General features: G+C 40.2%; 1 protein-coding gene across 18 annotated transcripts in view; it reads right to left on the bottom strand.

Annotated features, from left to right (window-relative positions):
- Positions 1–22992, bottom strand: part of FGGY (FGGY carbohydrate kinase domain containing) — a 325638-nt gene that overhangs the window by 29587 nt on the left and 273059 nt on the right. For 15 of the 18 annotated variants that reach the window (XM_055814962.1, XM_055814957.1, XM_055814958.1 and 12 more), the window contains 5 exons: positions 16964–17071; positions 13541–13602; positions 8322–8469; positions 6551–6625; positions 2790–2910 (listed from right to left, as the gene is read on the bottom strand). In XM_055814962.1, coding sequence (XP_055670937.1) covers positions 2790–2910; positions 6551–6625; positions 8322–8469; positions 13541–13602; positions 16964–17071 — 514 coding nt within the window. Of the gene's footprint in view, positions 1–2789; positions 2911–6550; positions 6626–8321; positions 8470–13540; positions 13603–16963; positions 17072–21942; positions 21962–22992 lie in introns of those variants that run through there. The other 3 variants (XR_008748940.1, XM_027792671.2, XM_055814968.1) reach the window with 2 other exon arrangements.

Here is a 22992-nt window from a genome sequence, read left to right as displayed (position 1 = left end):
AGCCAGTCTGGTTTTGCTGGAAGACATGAAAATATGACTTAGTAAACTTTCACAAGCTATGTATGAAATAATAAGAGAAATCTTGTCTTCCAAATTGTGCAAAATACTTGAAAACAAAATTAAAACACTGGAAAAACAAACAAAAAACCTCAATATATATTCTGAAGTAAATTAAAAATTGTTGTTTCATCACCCGTGGGTACTATCATGAACATACTTTCCCTCGGTTCACACAGTTTTCTAAGGTCTGTATTACTACTGTAAAAACAGCAGGACGAAAGACTAGTAAATAAAAATCAGCCCGCTTTCTTAATTCTCCTTAAAAATCTGAAACATTAGTGTAAGTCCAGGTACTTTTCTAGCTGCCCTTTAGATGCTTATCCTCACTAAGTCCAAAAATTTAATATTCCTACAGTATTTGGCATGTGTCTAAATTTCCATTACTGAGATAACTTCATTCAATGAACGGTGATGCAAACACAGTGCTGGGAGGAGGGCTTCCTCTGTGAATAGCCTCAGTGATATTATGCCCCAAAAAATGCTGCTCCTGAGAGCCAGCAGTAAGATGAGAATGAGCTGAAATTTGGAGGAAGATCTAAAGTGAGCCATGAACAACTCCTGCAGAGGACAAGGCAAATACACACTTTTCAAAATGAGAAATAAAATTATTCAGATAAGAACCAATTATTGACCTTGCACCCCCCAGGCATCCAGTTACATTATGCTATACTTTGCACTGTTCCACTGTGTAAAGTTCCTTACAACTGTCTGTCGGCGCGCAACATCAAGGTTCCACAGTGGTGTTTATGCCATCTCTTCCTACAGTTAGCACAGGCAGGGTGGCGGGGAAGGACTGAGGGTACAGCGAGACCTTGTTGCGTCACTGCTGGAATGACTACTGACAGCGAACCGGTGGCATTACAGCACCCCGTCAATTTCTCTGCCCAAACACATCCACCTTAAAACCACCGGTGTAGGATCCGTCACCTCAGCATTCCTCCGGTTCAGAGGGACCACAGCTTGGGACTTGGGTCAGCCTGGAACAGAAAATCTAAACCCCAAGCTTACAGCTACACGGCTCTTCGCCAGGCGTTGAAGCAGTGAGCAATTTCCAACGTGCTCTAAAATTTACTGCACATTTCCCGCATCATCAGAATGAATACAGAATTCTTACCAGGCAAACAAAAAGATCAAGATACTTTTTAAGTGGCCTGCAAAATTATCTATTGGATGTCTGCGTGGCTGAGTCATGGGCATTTGCAGCTAACAATAATATATTCAGGTTTTTTTCCTTTCGGGAAAGAATGGGGGATTGATCCTGGAATGTTAGTTATTTTATCTGATAGGCTCTAATGAGTTCAACATAACCAAGAGCATTTCAGTTAGATGAACTCTGACATCCCTTGTCAGTCACTGATTTTCCAAATGGGGGAGAACTCCAGGCTGCAAAAAGGCCTTTTTGTAATGAATTGTACTTGGCCATTAGTTACAGTCAAAGAACTTCTGATTACATTTTAATCAGAATACCTTTTCACAGATCTTTTATTTTACACATCATGAAACAGCATCCCAACTCTGCACGTAGCTGAAATTCACCTAAAACACTGGAGTTACACAGGAAACGCGTGGACTTGGCAACATCACTCTTCACAATCAGAAAGCGTCACTTTGTCTATAATGTGTTTAGTGCATTTTAGGTTCAGTCGGCACTGTGCTTTTTGCTTCTCCATTTCTGTTTTCATCTCAGGTAAGTATATAAAGTGTATTTTCATCTTCCCTCCCGCATCAAGGTTACAAAGTGTGGTTTGACATTAAGGCAAGTCACATCTCCAGATCAAATGCCCCAAATCTAAGCCTTAAACTTTATTCGTGACAGATCAACTGGTCTTAATTTGAAATATACCCCAAACACACATCATTCAAAGTTTCTGTGAAATCCTTTACACTGCATTTTGTTATTTTTTCCTCATTTTTTAAAGTATATTCAACTGACTTACAGGTGTGCTCAGATGTCCAACACACACAGGCTTAAGGGAGGCCAAAAATACCATGCCAGCCTGAGACCCCTCCATAACCAGCCACACAGCCAGCACCTTCCGCCCATCAGGAATTCTACAAAATCAAATGCAACACCATGCAGGAGCAAGGATCCAGAAATCATCCTCTAAACCATATTACCGATACAGGTATGGAAGCAATTCAGAAAAGAATTGTTCTATATAATGGATACAAAGCCCAGCATAAGCAGGAAGCGACAGAAGCCCAACAGCATTCAAACAGGATGAAGCTAAGAGAGGTTCTAGTAAAGCACATCTTAATGCCAGTCATGCTCACAAAATGTAGCTCGCATTATCCTCATCTTACTAACATCTTGTAATCGGACTGAATGGAACAATTTCTATAAAATGGTTCACAGAGTTTTTAAAAACCTGAAGTAAGTGAGAAACATCCATACAAAGTTCTTACATTTGTTCTATTGCACTTTCCTAAAAAAATTGTAAGTCTAAGATCTGCAGATTGGAAATCCTGCTGGACATTTCTCCTGAAGTCTGTTTTCTAACAATACAAACAAAGGAGCTTTGTTTGCACCGCATCTCTATGTTATTCAAATGTCTTTAAATTTCAGGAAATTCAGTCTTACAGGAAGTAACATTTCATTACACACTTTTTGGCCAACCAGCAAAATACAGTTCTATATAAAGAAAGTATTTATTTTTCCAAAGACAAAGTATTTAGCCACCTAAAATAAAGTACTTTACACTCCTTTCCCCGCACTTCCTCTAACTTACCAGTGATGTCCGCGTGCATCTGCACAAAGAGAGGGTTCTTGCTCAGCCCACCGCACAGAAACAGTGTGTTGATATGATGCCCTGCAGCCTGCATGGTTTCCAAAATATGTCTTGTTCCTAACTTCAAAAAGGGAAAAAAACCCCATGAAACAACAAAAACAGATGAGCACAGGAGAGCAGCCACAGGAACAGATCTTAAAACACAATTTGCTAAAAAGAAAGATACTCTTAACTGCCCCTACCAGTAACCTGAGGGCTGGGAAAAGACCTGCAGGGGTACGGCCTCTGCTTTGCTTCCAGCCAGTAACAGGCACTGTAATTAAGAACTAGAAAAATCAAACAGATGGCACAAAGAATTGGGAAGTACATGGGCACAGCATACTGCAGTAAACATCCTGGGGCTGGCCGAAGAAGTGAAGACTTACCAGTCCGTGAAAACATGGGAAAATAGGCCTTACGGGGAAGTACTGACTAGGGGGAGGACAGGGATGATGAGAAGACACACAAATGGGCACCAGGAAAAACTGACGGCAGTGATAAGCTGCTGTTTGTGACCAAGTGCAGCAGGGTACAGAAAACATCTCCAGATCCAGAACTAAAGCCTACCTGGCAAAGCCATCGCCACCAAAAGCTTCTATTTACTTTGTATAACAGCATCTGAATATCACTCTCAGTAAAGAGATTTCAATTCCGAAGCCAAATAGCAAAACAGGACAAAAAAAAAAAAAAAAAGGAGCAAATAAAAACCTGTATTTTCTGTCTTTTCAGCAAAAAGGAAAACCTGAAGAATTTGGTATTGGCTTAACTATTTCTCTTGGCCTTTGCCCTATGAAAAATAAAATGTTCCATTTCATGCCTGGATTAATTGAAACATCTAACATGTAGGCACATTTTTAAACTTTGCGTTTACAGTCTCCATTCTGAGAAACTCTGCTCCATGAATGATGAAAGCAAATGCTTTGCCATTTTTTTTAAAAAAAATCTTTTCTCTTTCTGTTTGCTCTGCTTGCCTCCCACTACTCACTGAAGTCAACCTTCTCCCTCTCTCCTTTTGCAAGAACATTTTCCATTTCTTTGACAAGCTATTTGTCCAAAAAGAATTCCCAGCTCCTTATACCTTGGAAGTTAATTTTGAAGCTCAGACTTGACAAAATGCCAAATTCAAGCCAAAATTTTACTCAAAGTGACTCTTTGTAGGTAGATTTCCCTACAAAGCACAATCTGGTCAAAGTTTTCACAACCTGCCGTTTCAGTTTGCTTTATGCTATGCGTTGCAAGTTCGTTAAGAGGTCTGCAACCTGCAATAAACCCCTCTTCAAATAAAAGCTACTGAAAATTGAAGCTAGCGAAGTTTCATCAGACTGGAGACGTCACTACGAATGACTGGCACCATTCAGGGTAGGCCTTCAAATATATTTTGTTTTTCCAGGCAAGCAGTTATGAGGAACTTTAGCAGCCGCAACACCAGCTGGCTAAATCCATCGCTTCCCTATTGACACAGGAGGCTAATTTCTAAATCACACAGCCACAATTTTAATTATGGAAAAATAAACTGCTCTAAAAAGAGTCTGTCTCCTCAGAATGGGCTTGATGGCCACAATTATATCTCTGATCATGTTCTCATCCGTCTTAACTGTTGCATTGCATTTTGCAATGAATAGTTAAAAGGATATTCTCTTTTCACTACTTCTGAAATTCAAATTTATTAACAACTTCTCTCACAACATACACATGTCAAAGGCCCTGAGAAAGAACATGCTGTGAAAATTATTTTGTGTTTACCTGCCTGGAAAATTGTATTCACATGGCAATTTAAATTAAAACCAGACTTATTTCACTGGGGCGGGGTGGGGGTGGGGAACAAACTAATTTAATCCTGGATTGGAGAAAATGCAAATCGAGGGGCTTCAAATGCAAATTTTATATAAAAAGAAAAAAGCCTCTCCTACTGAAAAGAAAACTAGAGATTAACATTCTGTGGGCAGGCCTACACGTTTTACATGATTTTTACTTGGGTTTAAAGTTTGTCTTGCACCCCTTGAAGACGGCTAATGGCACAGGGCCGGGGCTGTCCTGAACTAGAACTGTTTCTTTCAACAAAAGTGAAGCTAAAATCGGGAGTGACAGAGTACGGGAGGAAAAATAAATTTCCGAGGTATCACATTAGCAATTAGCAAATAGTCAAACCCAAGTCTCCTCTGTCAACTTTTTAGTTACTGTTTCAAGAGTGTTTTAGGAAAACTGAATTTCCATTAACTTACAATGAAAAGAAAACTACGGTACGGCCTTGTTATATTAAATCTCATGATCGGCACAATTAGCTACCAAAAAGATATGCAGATGCTGAATTTAGTGTTCAACACAGTATCTGTGTTTTACAATAAAATTTGAGTTGTATCATATAATGAGATAATAGGTGACTTTCCCAGGATTTCCAGCAGAGAACGTTTCCACTTCATTAGCACGATATAATTAACGGAGCACCTGTTCAATACTGGAAAGTCTCTTTCAGGGGCAGTATCAGTCGCTGGCATTGTTTAAACTCTCCTAGGCATTCTTATTTAAATGGTGGGATTATACTGAAGCATCAGGTACAACCAAGCTATATTCATCTTAAAAGGGGTCAGAACTCACAACAATGAATTCCAGGCTGGGGTTAAGTTCTCATTATTTGCTGAAGAGGGAGGGTTAACACATAAGATGTACAATTCACAGTAAATTTACAGCAGCCGCCCACCCTCTACATCCCAGATGGCTGACCCAGCCTAGCAAAGTTGTTGTTTAACCAGTAGAGGAGTTTGGAAGTTTTCCAACTGAACAGAGTTTTGTCAGGAAAACTCCCCAATTCATCACACTGTTAATGTTTTGCAAAAACACCTCAATTTCAACAAACTTAAAAAAAGACCACAAAAACCCAAAAAAACCCCCAAAAACCCCCAAACACAAAAAGGATGTCAAAGGAACGTCCATTTCAGTCACCAAACCCCCAGGGACAGCATGCCCCATTGAAAATACCCAGCACCAGGGTTTCAAAACAACTTCTTTGACCCAGGTTTTCACTTCAAAATAGAATTTCTTGTGAACTGGAAATCCTGGGTTCAAAAGAAAATTAGGACAGGAACGAAAGTATTCCAATAAAGTGACCCATGTCCGCAGGCCAGCCCATGAGGCAGCTGCACAACGGCAGTCCCCCCTGCCCTCGCGGAAGGGCAGCCCCCAGCCGCCCGTGCGACACGAGGCAAGGAAGGGCTTGCCCTGCAGCAGGGAAACCAAGGGACGAGGGATCTGCTCGGTTGGGTCCCTAGCGTAACCAACTAGATCACAGCCCCACTCCAGCCCGCCGTGGCACAGAGTTCTGACTCCTCTAACAGGCAGGCAGGGGAAATCCATGGATTTAGGAACAATCTGAAGCTGAGGCATTTAGGGGAGCGCAAGTTCCTCCATACAATTGCCAAAGCTTTTTTTCCCCCCACTCCCTCATCTTCCCCCCATGTTAACACTGCCCCACATAGCATCAGCCTCTTTCCTCACATCTGCACTAGAGGCAAAAGCTTTTTAGGGGAACGTTTTCTGCACGGTCTGTCGCTTACCCTACAGCAGGGAGTAGTCACCAGTGTGGGTAAACAATATCTTGCTCCTTTAAGAATTCCATTAAGAGAATTCATCTATTATTAGAAATCTGTTTAGCAGAAGGGAATGATCAGTCTGCCACAGAACACAACACAATTCATTTATTCTTTTATGCACTTAAAATGGCTTACAGCAATGGCTTGAATCGTGGCCAAGTAGATAAGGGCAAGTTCATCCAGACCCCGAGACAATGTTAGTCCAACAACCTGTGCAAAGATCAAAAAGAAAAGGTACAAATCCAGCCAAAGTAAAACTATTATTTTCTACGGTTTCTTGTTGTAACAAGTTTTAAGTGCTAATTCTAAGCCTTACTTTTGTGAGCTGTACACATAATGTTATGTTAAACATGTTATTCCTGATCTGGGGAAGAACCACATAAATTGTTCTTGCCCTTGCAAAAAAGTAAAGAACAAACAGCATATTGTAGGGGATTAGAGATAGATTAACTCTGACAGTTTTACGTTATGACTCAGATATTGCTCCTCAATGTATTTAATGTAATAATATGAAAATGCTATTACATAAAAATAACTTTTTAAAAGCATTTCTCCCCCTCTCTTCCAAGCACCCTAACACTGAAACACAATTAATAATTAAAGACTATATCTTAGCCTCCTTCACTCTGACATAAATCAATACTGCACTGTAGTTACCCTGGATTAATATCAGCATAGGCAAGACCTGAAAGCAGCCGTAACTGTGGCAGAAAAAATGTGTTGCCATTACCAGTAGTGTCTGCATACAGCCATCACATCAAGGAAATTGTAACTCTGCTGCAGCCCATAATTCTTTTGTAAAATAATACAGGTATTATTAGAACCCCAAAAATATGTAAGCCATCTTTTTTTCTTTTGTTAATGTTTCCCTCGTTTGTGGTCCAAAATGTGTTGCAGCGCGTACGCCTGCCTACCCCTTCCTGTCTCAACCTCAGATATAGCAGATTTTGGTGCTGGTGAGTAACTTGAGATGCTCACTTCAAGGACAATATGCCATTTTGAAGTACATGTTTACATTAATCACCAGGCATTTTGATATCAAATCATACCGTTATGACATTCTTCTGTTACTAGTTCTGCACAGTAACATCGTGGCTTGTGACCTAGCCAATCTACCACCGTAAAGTTCAGTGAAGGGAAACATCCAAACATTGAAAGACGATGGAAAATCCCCCCAGCAGAGGTTCTCTGGTGAGCTTCCAAACGCTGCTCTTTCTGGTCCCAGACTGCAATGCTCTGAAAATGTCTTTGTACAGAACACAATATTTCAATCCCTTCAGGTTCCAAAAGGAGCAATTTTAAAAACACAAGCCAGAATCAGATCAGGTTTGCCTTTGAACAAAGGTGTATGAAGCACCATAGTTACATATTTCCTATCCAGAGAGCATCTGTGCCCATTTCTAAAATCAAGCAGAGGAGCTTTGCAGTTCTGTTGAAATTTACTACCCAGCAACTGTAATAGAGCGTATTTACTGCACATTTATCTGTTTAAATCAAGCAGTCTCTCCTTAGAATATTTAATTCCTTTCCCAAATAGGCATACCCAAATTTATCTTGAAATTCATTGCAACGGATATGCAAAATTCAGTAGACAGGTGAGTTAAAACCAGCAAGTGCTGCTAGTCAGTGCTCTGAAATGTGATTCCTAAGAAAGATATTGGGACACACACAACACTCCTCATATTTTCTGAAAATAAATGTGGCTGTAGTGATATCTCAACTACAATGATCTCTGGTTTTCTAATGTTAGCACACCTCAAAATGCAGCAAGAAACCCAAATCCTATGGGATAGTTTAAATAGCTAAGGAGGAGTATGCTCAAAATTGAGAAAAGCTCCTTCCAAGCTTTTTTTTTTACTTTTTTCACCCTGTATTGACCTTTCTGCAAAGACAGACTGTTTCTTACCATGCCCTTTAGTGTCAGATCTGTTAAGGGAGATCTGTTACCATGGAAATCTGGCCAAACATGTAAATCAACAGTGAGGAAACCCACAGGCAAAGATTTCTTAATCAGATCCAGGTGACTGTTCAAGTACGTATATATACTGTGAGCACTAGAAGAAAAACAAGTTGGAAAAAGAGTGGGGGAGGTTATTCATCAAACATAAAACATTCGTACTACCATCAAATGCAGAAAACCCATCAATGAACGGCAAATCCCAAATCAAAAACAAAGGGGGAGAAAGGCAAAGGCGAGTGCTGGCGGAGGCCGTGGGGCTGCGGAGCGGGGGGTGTCCATGTGTGCATCCGCCCCGCAGGCCAGCCGACCCCTGTTTGACAGGAGGAAGGGAGAGAATGGCAGTTTGTGATCTTGAGCCTGTACGTTGACTCCTACAGGCCCCGAGATGAGCCAGAGCTGTTTGGTATTTGGGGGGCAGTCGATGCTCGTCTCAAACAGAAAGGTGCTGACAAAGCTAGAGGAAAGCAAGCTGAGAGAGAAGAATAAGGAGGATTCCAGACAGAAACAAAAATCAAATTCTTTCACAAATATTCAAAAATTTCTCTGATTAATCAATAGCACTGGACTTACAGCTTTTCTTTTTTTAAACCATAATTATTTCACTGTGTGTTATGATTAAAATGCAGCGCTAAGGGTGGAGGACAGAAAGCAAGCGGCTGCTGTTTTAGGGAGGAGCTGAACATGGGCCTAAATAGATCGTGTCTAAGTTCAGATACTACACCCAACTCCACAATATCCAACAGACTTTTTCCTGGACCAAAAGTAATATTAGGACTAACAGTGGATTCCTCAGTGCTTTGGCTTGCAATGACTCTAGTGACATTCCATTTTAAAAATGCTGCAATTATGCTCAGAATATTTTTTCAAACACTTATGATAAACAGATTCATATATATTTTTCAACTCCTTGAAATCTCCAAGTGGGGCATTTAATTCTAGACATGTGAGTCAATAACAGCATCTAACCCTAATTACAATTGATTAGTCATTGTCTCATCCACTGTAGACCCAAACAGTGATATCCATTTAGCCTCTACATGTATATTCAATCATGCACTAATGAGATCCCTAAGGGAATTTGGCATATGCTTTACTAGTTTGACTTCTGACCTGCTAGCAGCTGTATATTTATACTTTGCATTCAACCATTCAGCTGCATGTTTTTTCAATTATACCTTACCATGTGTACGCTATCAGAGGATATCATTCAAAATGAAGTACACTTGGAAGACATTAAAATAACTAATTTACATCATTATTCACGTACTTTAAAATGTACTTTATGTGTCTTCCTGGACCTGAATTATGATAATTTTGAGGTCACAATCATTTTTCCCCCCTTGTAAAAATGGCCCTGTTTTCTACATCCTTAAAGACTGCACTATAAGCAATACATGCTAAGGACAAAGTAATTTCATTTCCAGTCTAAATCATGGCCTGACTGTTCTGAAGGAAGAGAAAGGAAAGCTTCACTCAACCACAGACCTACCAGACATCCCAGCTTCTATCTGATCTCCATCCTGCTTGATTACTCTCACAAGGATAAGCCATTCGTGCAGCTCTGACAGAACACCAGGACTGTAGAAGAGGCTGAAGTTCAGCCAAATACGCTGAAGACCCACATAACCTTGGAATTACACTTTTTTTTCCCCACACCTTTTAGTGTTTTTTTTTTATACATGTAGACATGGATTCAAGGCACTACATTTGGACTGAGTGACTGGCAAAAATCCTTTGAACACTTGCCTGTTCCAGTTTACCATGTTTCTGTTACACATAGTATTACACCATCAGCTCTCTGGAGCTTCTTCTGTTCTATGAGAAGGTATCGGTAGCAGCTGGATCTGACTTGCAGAGTTGAGCACAAGCTACTGCTATTAAAAAGGTACAATGCTGAAAGTGGAGAGTAAGAAATCAATGCAAGTTTGCCCAGGGTGATGCTCATATTTGGAACGTCGCTTCAGAAGGCACAAGAGGCTGGTATTTAATCTGTTCAGGAATCCTGGAAGATGCCAGCAGGTATCTTTCAGGAAAAAAAAGAAATCTAAACATTTTAGATTTCTAAATCTAAAAAAAGGGCTCTAAAACATCTAGAGGTACAGAGAACTGCCAAATATGATGATTATATTCCTCTTGAAAGATCCCAGAATTGCTGATAGATAACGTGTGTGTAACTTCCAATGCTTTTTTTCAGGAGACATCTCTTCAAATGGGGAGAGAGCATTGAGGGGTACAGGAAAGAAAATTCTGTCCTAAAACAGCACTTTACAAAATGCCAAAGGGCATATAATCTTTGCTGTCAAACAGTTGGACACTTTTTTTCCTCCAGAAGATTAGAACTGTGATTCTAGGAAATAGAAGTATTCAAACTTTAAAGCATAAATTATCATATTATTTCTTTCTTTGTTGTGTTTTTTTTTTTCCTCTACTCTAGCCTACCTATACAGGATTTAACTTACCAGTGATGGCTAGATGACAGACCTAGACAATACATAGATTGAAGAGCAAAAGTGCTACATACACAGCAAGTTCTGCAATGCAGTGAATTGCATGAAAAAAAACAATTTTGTTGTTCACAGAGTATGCCAATTAGTTAGACCAAATGCTAAATTTACAGTCGTCCAGAAACTCCTCATGTAATTCAACCCTCTCCACTTCCAGTAAAAGGGAAGAGAACATAGGAATAGTACTGGGAGCATTGCACAAGACTGGTCTTCAGCACAAGCGGTCAGTAGGAGCTGGTTTCTGGCAAGTCCATCTAAGCCGCTCACGCCCTAACAAGTTACCACAAATTACCGCAACAGTGGTAAATGCAGCTTGCAAACTCTTGCTGCTGGTACAGGCGAAGGAACAGAAGTCTGCCCAGTGAAGCTTCTGAGATCAGCCGCCCAAGCAGGCAGTTTGCCATTGCAAACCTACTTATTAGCAGCGTTAGGAGCTTGGGAGAAAGGAAAGACAGGTTTAGGAAGGCAGAAGTAGGTGATAGACAGCAGCAAGTAAGAGGCACGGATTTGTGACCTCAGATGTTATTTTTTAATGATCCAGACATGCACGTGCTTTTTGTCACTACAAAACCAGCTTAACTCTCTACAGTACTGCACCTAGCATGCAAAGTCAAGGTAATATGCAATTGCACACCTAAGTATGGAATTCTCATTTTGTTTTCTTTCAGTGTTCATTTGCAATGGCTGAACAGATAGAAATTGCTACACCTGCACAGAGAATATACTAAAACATAATAAACCAGATTCTCTGAAATATTCTGCTATTTCCAGGTGAATAATTTATCCTCATCACCAACAATCCCCCAAAAGGAGACACTATGTTTTTATTCACTATATGACAACGTAATTGAGCATATAATCCAAAGTTTGGGCCAACACTGCTCGCAAAAAAAAGGCCTCACATTTGCATAGCTACTGCTACTAGTCCCTATGATAAGGCTGAAGCTTGTGCTCCATCTGCAGAAAGAAATGAAGAAATAAGGAGAAAAAATCAGTTCAAATTGCAAAGTTCCTGATTTTTGTTTATTCAAACTAAATGCTTTAATGAATATTTGAGAAGGATAGGGAGAACGAGGATGGGGGAATTAAAAAGAGACTTGTTTACTAAATTTATAGCTATCCAAACATTTCATTAGGAGAGTATATCTGGAAAGCATTACAAAAATACCATTGAGCAAATTAACTTTATAAAATATTATCAACCTTTCTATAAAACATTATATCCCTTTTTATCAATGCTATCCTCCACAGTTTTACTAACTGCAGGAAACTCAAACCAAAAGTTACAACACCATATACTCAGATAACACGGCGTTCTATTCCCAGTATTTTGTATTAGGTGTCCTACTCACATCACAGTCCGCGCCCTTTTGCACCATGAAATTAGTTGTGGTCAGCCAGTTCAGTGCCAGACCTAGTACACACAAGCAGGCTACTCTATACTCCTTTTTCCGACACAAAAAGCATGGTTTATCCTGGCATTACAGACTAACCTAATTGTTTCTCTTATACTTGTGCTTCATATGGGGGCACTGGAAAAATGGCCTGGAAGCCAAAATTTTGGAAAAAAACCCCAGATCAATCCTTATTCCAAACATACACAGATGGATTTATTTCCCGATTTCCTTTCTTAAAGAACAAAGAGAATTCTAGGAAGCATGAAACCATTTCATATTGAATGAAGTTCAATACATTTCTGGGAATACTTTTTTTAACAACAAATTAAGTCTTTAACAAACAAGTAAGGCATTGGGCACTACAAAGCATGGAAGGGTCATCCAGAGAAACCAGGTAGCTTTATAACCCCAGGGAGGACTAAAACAACTGTGTAACTGCCTGTGCTTCATACATTTACCAGGACTGACCCTTGCCTTTTAGACTAGAGTAATAAACTGAAGATAAAATGCCAAGTTTGCTGTTTTTTTCTTTAATCTAAAGAGGAAAAAGAAATTAAACGTTAATCACATTTTCATCCAATGTGCCTAACTGTTCAGCTAAGATCTCTCTGGGAGTGATGTGAACCATCTTAAACAGAATCTAAGCCAAAACAGCTTGAGAAAGTCCAGATCTGACAGAAGTGTCTGGGCTGTCTTCATCCACCTCTAAAGCAGGCCAAACTAAAATTCCACATTGTGCACAGCCTCCTGCTCAAGGAATCCTGGAGTTACCTCCAATTCACTCCTACATCTTAGTTTTGTCTGAAAATTCATCCTGGGTTTCTTCTCTGTTCTATTTGTGGTGCCAGGCAGGAGTTTTTCATGCAGTGGTTATACCTTCCTTCATATGACTGTTCCAAAGATAATGAATAATGTATTCCTAATTAAGCTATATCTCATCCTTGGAGCTTAATAGAGTCACCTACAAATTAAGACACATCATTAGCCTAAGGCATAAAGTGCTGAACAGGGCTGATGCTATGGTGTCAAGAAATACCCTGGACTGGATATGAAAGAATTTGAAAAGCAGTAAGTTAATATCACCACTTAGATACGCTGAAGGTATCTGAGGGGAGTTTAAAGCTTTCATCTTTGAGCAATTACCTGGCAAGCTTTTGTAAATACTTCCAACCCACTATCAGACTTAATTCCCATTTCAGAATAAGGATAGACTGCATTATCAATTTGTAAGGCAGGTATATGATAAAGGAATAAGAACAGTGACCTGGCTGCAGCTTTTGACTGTAATTCCGGGAAGGCGACATGGCCTCGGACCACATGATCTATCTGAAAAAGAGGAAAGCAAAATTTTTGGGACAATTACATCTTAAAAATTCAGTTGCAGAAAAGGGTAATACAGTGTCATAACTTTAAAAAGACAAGACAGCTTCAAAATTACTCATGAGGTGTTAAATCCTAACCCTAATGAAGCCAATGGCAAAACTCCCACTGACATTACTGGATTCAGGATTTGGCTCAAAAACAGTAAGAAAAAACAACAAATGCTGCACCAAAAATAGGCAAAATGCTAAGCATGCAGCTCCTCAGCCAGAAGAGTAAGCTGAAAGGATGACTTTTTTCCTGTCCAACACTACCTGAAAGCGTGTCCCCTAGCCTCTCCCATTCTCTTGCATGCAGACCCTCATTGGGATTCTACCAGGAGCACCACCTTGGCCCAAATCCCTACAACTTTCCGTATCACACTCTTATAATAAAGCACAAGGTGTGTTGTCATCCTGACAGATGCTCCATATGTTCATTGCAGGAAACAAAACATATACCCTGAAAAGCAATTATTGCTATAAAGAAAGATCAATACAAGCCCTGTCTTATAGTAAATTGATAAATCAGCTTCTCCTTTCACTCCAGAGTGGATATCATTATTCACAAAACAAAGCATCAGGTAGAACAACATGGGCTTTTAAGACAATAATTCTGCAGGTTTTGTGGCCTCTTGATAATATGCCATCAGAGGTGACAGTAAAAGCTAAGGAGGCAAAACTACAGCTGCTGAAGTTCACCGAGTATAATCGGCAATAACTATAGGCATCAAAACCTTCTGAATATAATGAACCATACACATCTGAACACAGCAATAAAAAAAATGCACGCCTGTTCTTTCTGAGGTTTGCATCAAAGACAAAACTCAAACATGTGCATGCATTAAAAAAAGCTCAAGCCTGAATTCTGCAATCTAGCATAATCTTTTTAGAACACAGGAACAGCTCACAAATTCATAAATAAATTTATAAACAAACACCACATATACGTGTGTGCTATGAAAACACATTACACAAAAATGTGACAGAAGTTACGAACTCAGATATTGAAATGCCCTTAATTCAAGATATGGCCACATGAGAGTTGTATCTAGAAATCCTCTCCTGCATTCTGGAGTTTACAGTTTGTGACGATGTCGTGGCATCCTTTGTCTCTGCTGTGCAGCATCCTTCTTCCTACAAATTTTGAAAATCCAGTGCAAAAGCACATTTAATACACAAACAAACAAGCTTTTTCAAAACAAATGGGAGTTCTTAATTCTTCATTTGGATTCTATCTGAATCAGTTTTCAAAATCCAACAGACTTTTCAACAGCTGTAGCAATAAAAAATTTTTTGAAAGGGAAGTGTATCAGTTTTACTTTTGAGATGTTCAATAGACTGTTCAAATTTCAGCAAAATAATTCACCTTTGGGCATAGATCAAGCAATGAAAAGAATCCCAAAGCATGTCCAATTTTTTTGTTTTCACAAAGCTTTAAGTATGAGAAAGCAGGATCTAAAAAATACTCCTTCTTAAAGACTAGAAAGGTAATGAATGCAACCTATCCTCCACACAGGGCACATACACTGTTTCCTCCTATGGCTCCCGATGTGGTTTTTGTACATACAACCTCAAGAAAACCACATGAGATACTCTGAGAATGTTTTAATAAGACAGCTTCCCTAATATACCGAACAGTACTTAAAGCTGACTCCTGTTATGGGTCCTAACATGACCATACATTTTTTCCAGCAATTTCTTTAATGACTCAGGAATGTCTTGTTCTCTGATACTAGAATGGAAAGGATTTTAAAAATTGTTGCTCTGAAATGCCCTATCTCCCATGGTACATTTTAAGTGCAGAACCACCCTGAGCCAGCCAAGAAAAAACACTGACTTGCTGTATCCTCTCTAGAGCTTAGTTAAGTGTCTTTACCCACTCCAGATTCAGCACATAGAGGCATCTCCTCTCAGAAGTGTTCTTACAGAGAAACGCACAAGGCTTGCTGTTTTCCTTTTAAAGTGGTGGTGTTACTAGCAATAATTTAATTTTACTTCTGGTTGTAGCAGTTACCTGTAAAATGGGACACACTGGTCCTAGCCCCGTCTTGACCTGGAAAATGTAAAGCTCACAAATCCCACCTGCTGAGGGTGCTTTAGCCCTGAGGCTACGGATGGGCTGGCGATGGGCTGGGATGGGAAGCAGAGGCTGCCCGAGAGGAAGAGGCATGACTCTCCTAGGGAAGCTGTGACACTGTACAGAGAGGAAGGTCAGATTCACGTGGCCAAGGACAGGGCACAGGAGGGAACACCAACCCACAGCGCAGTGCTTAGGTGTGCCTGGGCTTCCTGATCCAGGATGATTTCTGTTTCACATTCAGTGACTGTTCCATATGGAATGTATAAATGCAGTGATGCCCCAATCTACTACTTCCTGGACGTGTACTCCGATCACTAGGCTTTTAAAAAGGTGGGTGGTGCTAGCTCTGAGTAAGCGAGCAATTACGCCTGCAATTTGGGAAAGATTAAACCCACCTGTATGTCTGGTGAGCTTACAGAGGATACCCACAGGACCGGGCCTGCCTCCCGGAGTTTCTCAAGAGGACCTGCTCACCCTTAAGAGCAGTCAGTATTTCTACAGACTGAGCAGGGAGACACACAGGGAGCTTTAGAAACTTCCAGGGTTAAGCAGCCACTTAAGGTCTTGCTGATGCTTTTGGACTCAAGCCTAAATACTGTTTTATACATCTAGCCTGTCTTTAAATTTGACTTCAGCATTTTAGTTCTGACTGACCCCTGTAAATAAGAAAATTCATTTTTAGAGAATCCAGTCTGGTTTTAATTTTTATTGACAAATTAAACTAACCTAATATAGTTAGACTCATTGCACTCAAGGAAAGAGCTGAAGTGACAATATATGCGGTATCTATATAGACAGGAAAACACATTAATGTATTCTTATTCTGTCCATATATCTTTCATTTATGCTCATCAATGAGCACAGTTGTTCCATATAACACAGTATGTTACATATATATATATATAAAATTGTCTTTATCTTGAAGTCTATCTCAGTCTCCTGCTAAACTAAAGAATGAATGCCCGTCTGCCTGTGAAATAATAACAATCATCACCACCATCATAAAAGGAAGACATGCCCTTAATGCTCTGCCCCATGTATAATTCCCTATCAGAACACAAATGAACAGTCTGTAAGTGGCATAACAATCAACTAATTGCCTACTGCTTTCAGCAGCACGGTACCTCGTACGATCTTGTGGAGGTGTTTCAGGTAGTGCTCTGTCTGAATTGACGGTGAAGCTATCCCAAACAACAGGAGTTATGGCCAACCTCTCATCTCGGACTCTGTGTCTTCAAACACTTACCAGTTTTCCTGTAGCACTTTGACCACCCTCATTCAACCACAATCCAGGTACCATTGCAGAGAAATAAGGTCCCCAAACACCAGGCACAAAAATGGGTGTTTCACTGATCTGGAAAACCAAGAGAAAGCTCTATTGAATCAAACTGCTTGTCCAAGTGGGTACTTCACAACTCATGCGGGGCAGCTATCAGTGTCCAATACTGAAAACAACTGCTGCTCCTCCACTGGAGTTATTAACATGACTGGAGAGGTATAGGTAGAGACTTACTCTAAGGAGAACGTGGAGAAATATGTCCCTCATCTGCATCATTTTTAGATGACGTGACACAGCTGCAGCTACTGATTGCACAACTGCCCCCATTCACTCCCATTTACAGAACAGCTGGGTCTGGCCACGCAGAAAGTAAGAAATTTCAGAAACAGGAGTTATACTGTACAGGGAAAAAGCAAATGTCTTGCTTCTCCAGAAAAAACACCTTACTTAGAGCGAGCAGCTGGATACAACACTCTGCTTGGCTGTCATCAGAAATACAGAAAATACAGCTAATGTAACAAGCAACAAGTGTTTACAGAGCACTCATCCCGTATATTTTCAGAGTTAAGATTCGAGAGGGAATCCAGCTGACAGAGGGCCTGAGGTCCCTGAGATCTGCCATCAACTCCTGAGCCTTGCAGTGGAAGCCCAGGCTCCAGCGTGCTCAACGGAGAGTTGGGTGCTTCGGGTGGAAGCTGCCAACCAGGGCTGGCCAGAAGGGGATTTGCTTGTGTTAGCCACAGGAAATATTTGCCTGCATAAACATTAGATTTTGCCCCTTACTTCAGCTCTGCTTTACACAAACCACTCCTTCCTTCACACCTGTGAACCCTTTCATCAAGGCAGATATCTAAGCACTATCTTCCAGAAACTGAGCAGGACTGTATTCTGCTGCTTGCATACAAATATACCACCCACGTACACAGCGGCAGCAGGCTCCCATGCAATATTTTAGTGGTTAGACCACTCAGGATGTGGGAGACATTGGTTCACTTCCTTTCTCTGCTTCAGAAGATGCAAATTACCAGTTTATAAGGGCGGAGGGCATCTTCCTTCCACTTACAAAGCTGTTTCACTTTCAATAGACTAGATAGACTTTCTAGACTTACTTTCTAGTTCAGAAAGAAAGCCCATGGAGGTACAGTACCTTGTTGAGCATAAGGCATAGCACACGACTGGGAATGGGGCAGTGGAACTCGGGTCCCAGTACTTGCCACAAAGACTGGTTACGTATTCTGCACTGGCTGAACACATACAATTCTTGCAGCAGGGGCTGGAGAAGACAGGTCATCCATCTCCTGGCAAGCTACCTGCTTTACTTAGAAGCCTGATTCACGTTTTCTCTTCCAGGACCAACAGAGGTATACCCATTCAAGGTATACACAACACTTTTTCACTGGAAAAAGAGAACAGCAGTGCAGTCCTACACCATCGTATGATGCATGAATGCACTTCCCACTACAGTCCATGTACATGGGATGCTAAATCTGCAGCTGTTGTTCTCTAGAAGGTGGGAAATGCTCCAAGAGGAGGAAACAAGAGAACTCCCTAACAAAAAAAGTCTGTATGTTTGCAGTGTTGGAACAGCAAAAAAGAGGTGTCTTAGTCAAAGGGACAATGTTTGGGTTTTTTTATTTAGACCTTGCTCTTCATTAGCAAGATTCTAGACCCACTGAAGGATGTTTAAGGTTTGCTATTGATTTCAGTAAGGCCTGGACTTCACATCAAAATAGTTTTGAGGAGTAATTAAAAAAATCAAGCCTGTTCCTGTTAAACTTGATGCACATTCTCCCTATATTTAAACAGACCAAACTTTAAAAGAGTTTTTGCTAGCAGCTAGGGAATATGCTCCAAGATGCAGTTTACTGGCATTTGTGCAACACACATGTTTAGTAAATACACCAGCAGGGAGGTTTCTGCACAAACAATAGTCTGTTCAAGCCATAAACTTACATTACAGCTGATTCTTGTCATGAAGTTAAGTAGGAAAACAAAACAACAAAAACTGGTTCCTCAAACTACATCACTACAGTGTCAAGCAATCCCGATTTCTCGTAGGAACACATCTAACAAATACGAGATTCTTGCTCAGTTCTCCCCTATCAGCTCTAATGTGCTGAATTACTTTCGCTAAAGATGTTTGCGTGCACATGTGTGTCTGTGTGTCTGCGTAAGATTTTGGCTGCCTAAACCCATTAAAGAGCAAGAATAGCTGCATTGAATTTAAAAAGGCATTTATGACTCCAAGTGGACAAAGCTACGTCAAAAACACTGCAAAGACATTTGGTTTTGTTTTGTTTTCTCTTAAAACTACAAATTAATACAGCTTTGAGTTTTCAACACCTCTATGGGGGCAAACCTTCTTTTACAATTTCAGTAACAAAACGAAGTGCAACAGAAAGCAAACCCTAAAATAACCTGATTTTTAGACCAGTTCCACATCACCGACCTTACTGAGAACACAGCAGACGGCCAAAATTCCCAGTTAGTATCTGCTCCAAACTAGTGATGGAAGATGGTGAGAACCCAAACGTCCCATCTCATTCCTATCCTGTAGTTGGGGGCACAATGCATCTCCCTACAGGTGGAAGGAACATTTAGGGCAGAAGGGGCCCAGGTTTTTGAAGTCGCATCTCAAAATATTTTTGATGCAGCAAACTTTGCAGTGCTCTGTACTCTGCTGCAATTTCTGAAGGAAGAATCTAGCTACACCAGATGTAGCAAGCTTAAAATCCAACTGCTGTGTAGTCTGAAAAATCAAATAGTCTAAGCATATTAAAACACAAGATGCTTTGTGAAATCAAGAAGGACAATATAGTTAAAAAACACCAAACAAACAACAACAACCCCAGCCTTTTCTTCTATCATAAGTCCACAATTTAGCAAATTGTCCTGTAAGTCTGATAACACTGAAAGGTTTAGATTGATTAAAAGACCAAAGTCTCCCTGGAGCCAGCACTCCTGGCCTAGTACTTTGGACACCCACAGGAATTTGCCAGGACAGGATATTTCCGTCCTGGCTCTTCTCAAATTACGCTGAGACTTTCTTATCATCTTACTACTGGAGTACCGTTTGTACACATTCCAGCAAACTTTCAACACATAAACACAGCAAATGAGGGAGTTGCGTATCACCACACTGGTGAATATAGCCCATAGGGTACTAGGTTATCATTTTTTTCTGCTTTTTAACCAGAATAAAGACCACCAGCTATCATGCCGGGCTTTATTCATACTGCATACGGCATCATCAGATTTCCTATTTCCTCCTTCCACTTAAAGAGTTTAATTCACATTTTGTAGACTCTGGATTGTGATGCATGTGGAAAGTAAGAAAACTGGGAAATAACATACTCCCCAAAACAGACACACAATCTTTGGGAAGCAACAGGGTGAACATTCTTCCATAGATCTATGGATAACAAATAGCAAATGGTTTCCATTTCCCCTCCTTGAAGTATTTGGACGATGCTTAAGTTTTCCAAGCCATGCAGCAGCTGGCATTTGTATTTTCATAATAAAAAGTCCAAGTTCTGTTTGAGAATACATACCACCCAATCCCACTAAAACACATGACCAGACATAAGCGTAAAGTTGGAGAAATAGTGCAAAGTTTGCCGCAGAACCCAGAAGATAAGCACAATTTACCAGACTCAGAGCTATTTTTGTTACACTAATACCACGTCCTTTTCATAGCTTTCTATTGCCTTCAGACATTCTTATGATGATATAGAAGGATCAGTGTGTTGTCATGATTTTTTTTTCTTTAATGAGCTTAAATAAATCCTTAATCTTTTTAGTATAAAAACAACATCTGTTTTAGATTTATGGGCAATTGATTTTTATTTTTAAAGCAAATAAGAGATGTCATCCTTCTTTGAAAGTTAGAATACAAATTCAAAGGGAGCCTCAGATTTTCTGCTTTCTATTTGAATTAAAATCATCCTGTGACACCCTCCTATTGTGAGGCATATTAATGTTTATTATTCTTTACATATAGTGAAACTGAAACACAGAGAGGATATTCTCTGCTAGACATTAGAAAGATTTCTGCACATCAATTATGCAGCAGGAATCTGAAGATGGGAGATGAGAAGAATCTGAACCTATTCACACTTTGAGCCATAAGCAGCATCTATAAATATTTCAGTTGAACATACACAGAGACTACTGCCCTCAGCTGTGATGATGCTTACTTACAGAAGTATTATACTCAGACAAGCAAATCCACCTCACAGTTATTTGATCTGTGGATGGCGAAGAATCCTTTTGTGCAGGAAAATGTCACTTTTCTATGTCTGCCCAACACACACATTCCTGCTTGCTCAGCCCATCATTTCAGATGAGATGAGCATTAAGCAGTTCCAAGATTCCTGTTCATTTGATGGGAAAAGAAAAAAAAAAAGAAAAAAAAAAAAAAAAAAAAAAAGAGTTCAACACCTTCTGAAAGGGAGAAGGGGAAAAAAGTTCTGTTTGGGAGGACTTAACCTCAGTGTGTGCTTTATAAAAGTTCATACTAATATGTAAGATATGTAAACATTATAGAGCAATCAGAAACAAATGAAATGATGAATTCAGTTTAACAATATTCAGCTGTGGTGCAAGTGCCAGAAGGCTCTTTTTGTTATGAATAGATCATTTGGATGAGTTACAGACCAGATTTCAACCCTGGTGTGTGCTAAGAAAATCAATGTCAAACTATCTAAGATCAGAAGGTATCAGCAGCACATCTGGCAGCCCACAGAAATGAAAAATGTCTTTAAAATATATAATGCTATATAGAACTAAGCTAAAGTATGAAAGGACCTGCTTAAATGGCACTAATAGGAGATCTGTAATGTATTTAATTTAGTTTAGCCCTTCCCACTTGCCTTTCCCTCTAAAGCAAAAACGGAAAAGAAACCCACCTCTGTTGTAAAGCCTACGTGGAAAAAAGCACTACTTACCATGTACAGGCTAACGTGCAGCTCGTGTAAGTGAATCAGGGGAGTCAGTGCCTTTAATCCAAACTAAATTCAGCTTTCAGGACTGTCATTTGGTACAAGGAGTGGAACAGGACACAGACCTTCACAGACAAGAATCACCTAGGCATACAGCCATCCCATAAAATGAGCAAGTTGCAATGTGAGATTTATTTTACTTAGCTTTGTTTTGCTAGACTAGCCATAATGATCAGGCACATGCTTGTGTTTCCTCCTTAGTTTTATGCAAATGTTACGACAATCAGAGACAAGATAAAATAAAACACGCCACACTGGTGAGAGCAGCTTTATGGAAGCATGAATTTCAGCAGAATTTTCCTCCTGAGTTGACACCATCTGTTACTGGTACAGGCTTACACAAATTCCTTACAAGAATAGTATTGGAGAATTTGGCTACTACCTGAAAAGCGCATCATTATATTAACAAGGTATACTGCTATATATCCATCTCCTGCCATTTTCATTTCTGCTTCCTAATATTGGGACTCTGATACACAGCAGCATTCTAGTATCACAGAATCCCAGAACGATCAGGGTTGGAAGGGACCTCTGGAGATCATCTAGCCCAACCCCCTGCTAAAGCAGGGTCTCCTGGAGGAGGCTGCACAGCATCGTGTCCGGGCAGGTCTTGGGTGTCTCCAGAGAAGGAGACCCCACAGCCCCTCTGGGCAGTCCGCTCCAGTGCTCGGTCACCCTCAAAGTAAAGAAGTTCTTCCTCATATTCAGGTGGAACTTCTTGTGTGTGTTTGTGCCCGTTGCCCCTTGCCCTGTCGCTGGGCGCCACTGAACAGAGCCTGGCCCCGTCCTCTTGGCACTCGCCCTGAAGGTGTTTGTGAACATTGATAAGATCCCCTCTCAGTCTTCTCCAGGCTGAACAGGCGCAGCTCTCTCAGCCTTACATGAAAACAAAATCAAAACATGAAAACAAAACAAAACAAAACAAAACAACCTATGGTCACAACATTTTTAGAGTAACCATTTAGTAATGAGAAGCTAGGTCAGAAAATCTGTTTG

This window comes from Falco peregrinus, chromosome 10 (assembly GCF_023634155.1).
Source record: "Falco peregrinus isolate bFalPer1 chromosome 10, bFalPer1.pri, whole genome shotgun sequence".
Classification (NCBI taxonomy): domain Eukaryota; kingdom Metazoa; phylum Chordata; class Aves; order Falconiformes; family Falconidae; genus Falco; species Falco peregrinus.
Note: the sequence above shows the minus strand (reverse complement) of the source record. Positions and strands in the feature narration are given on the sequence as shown.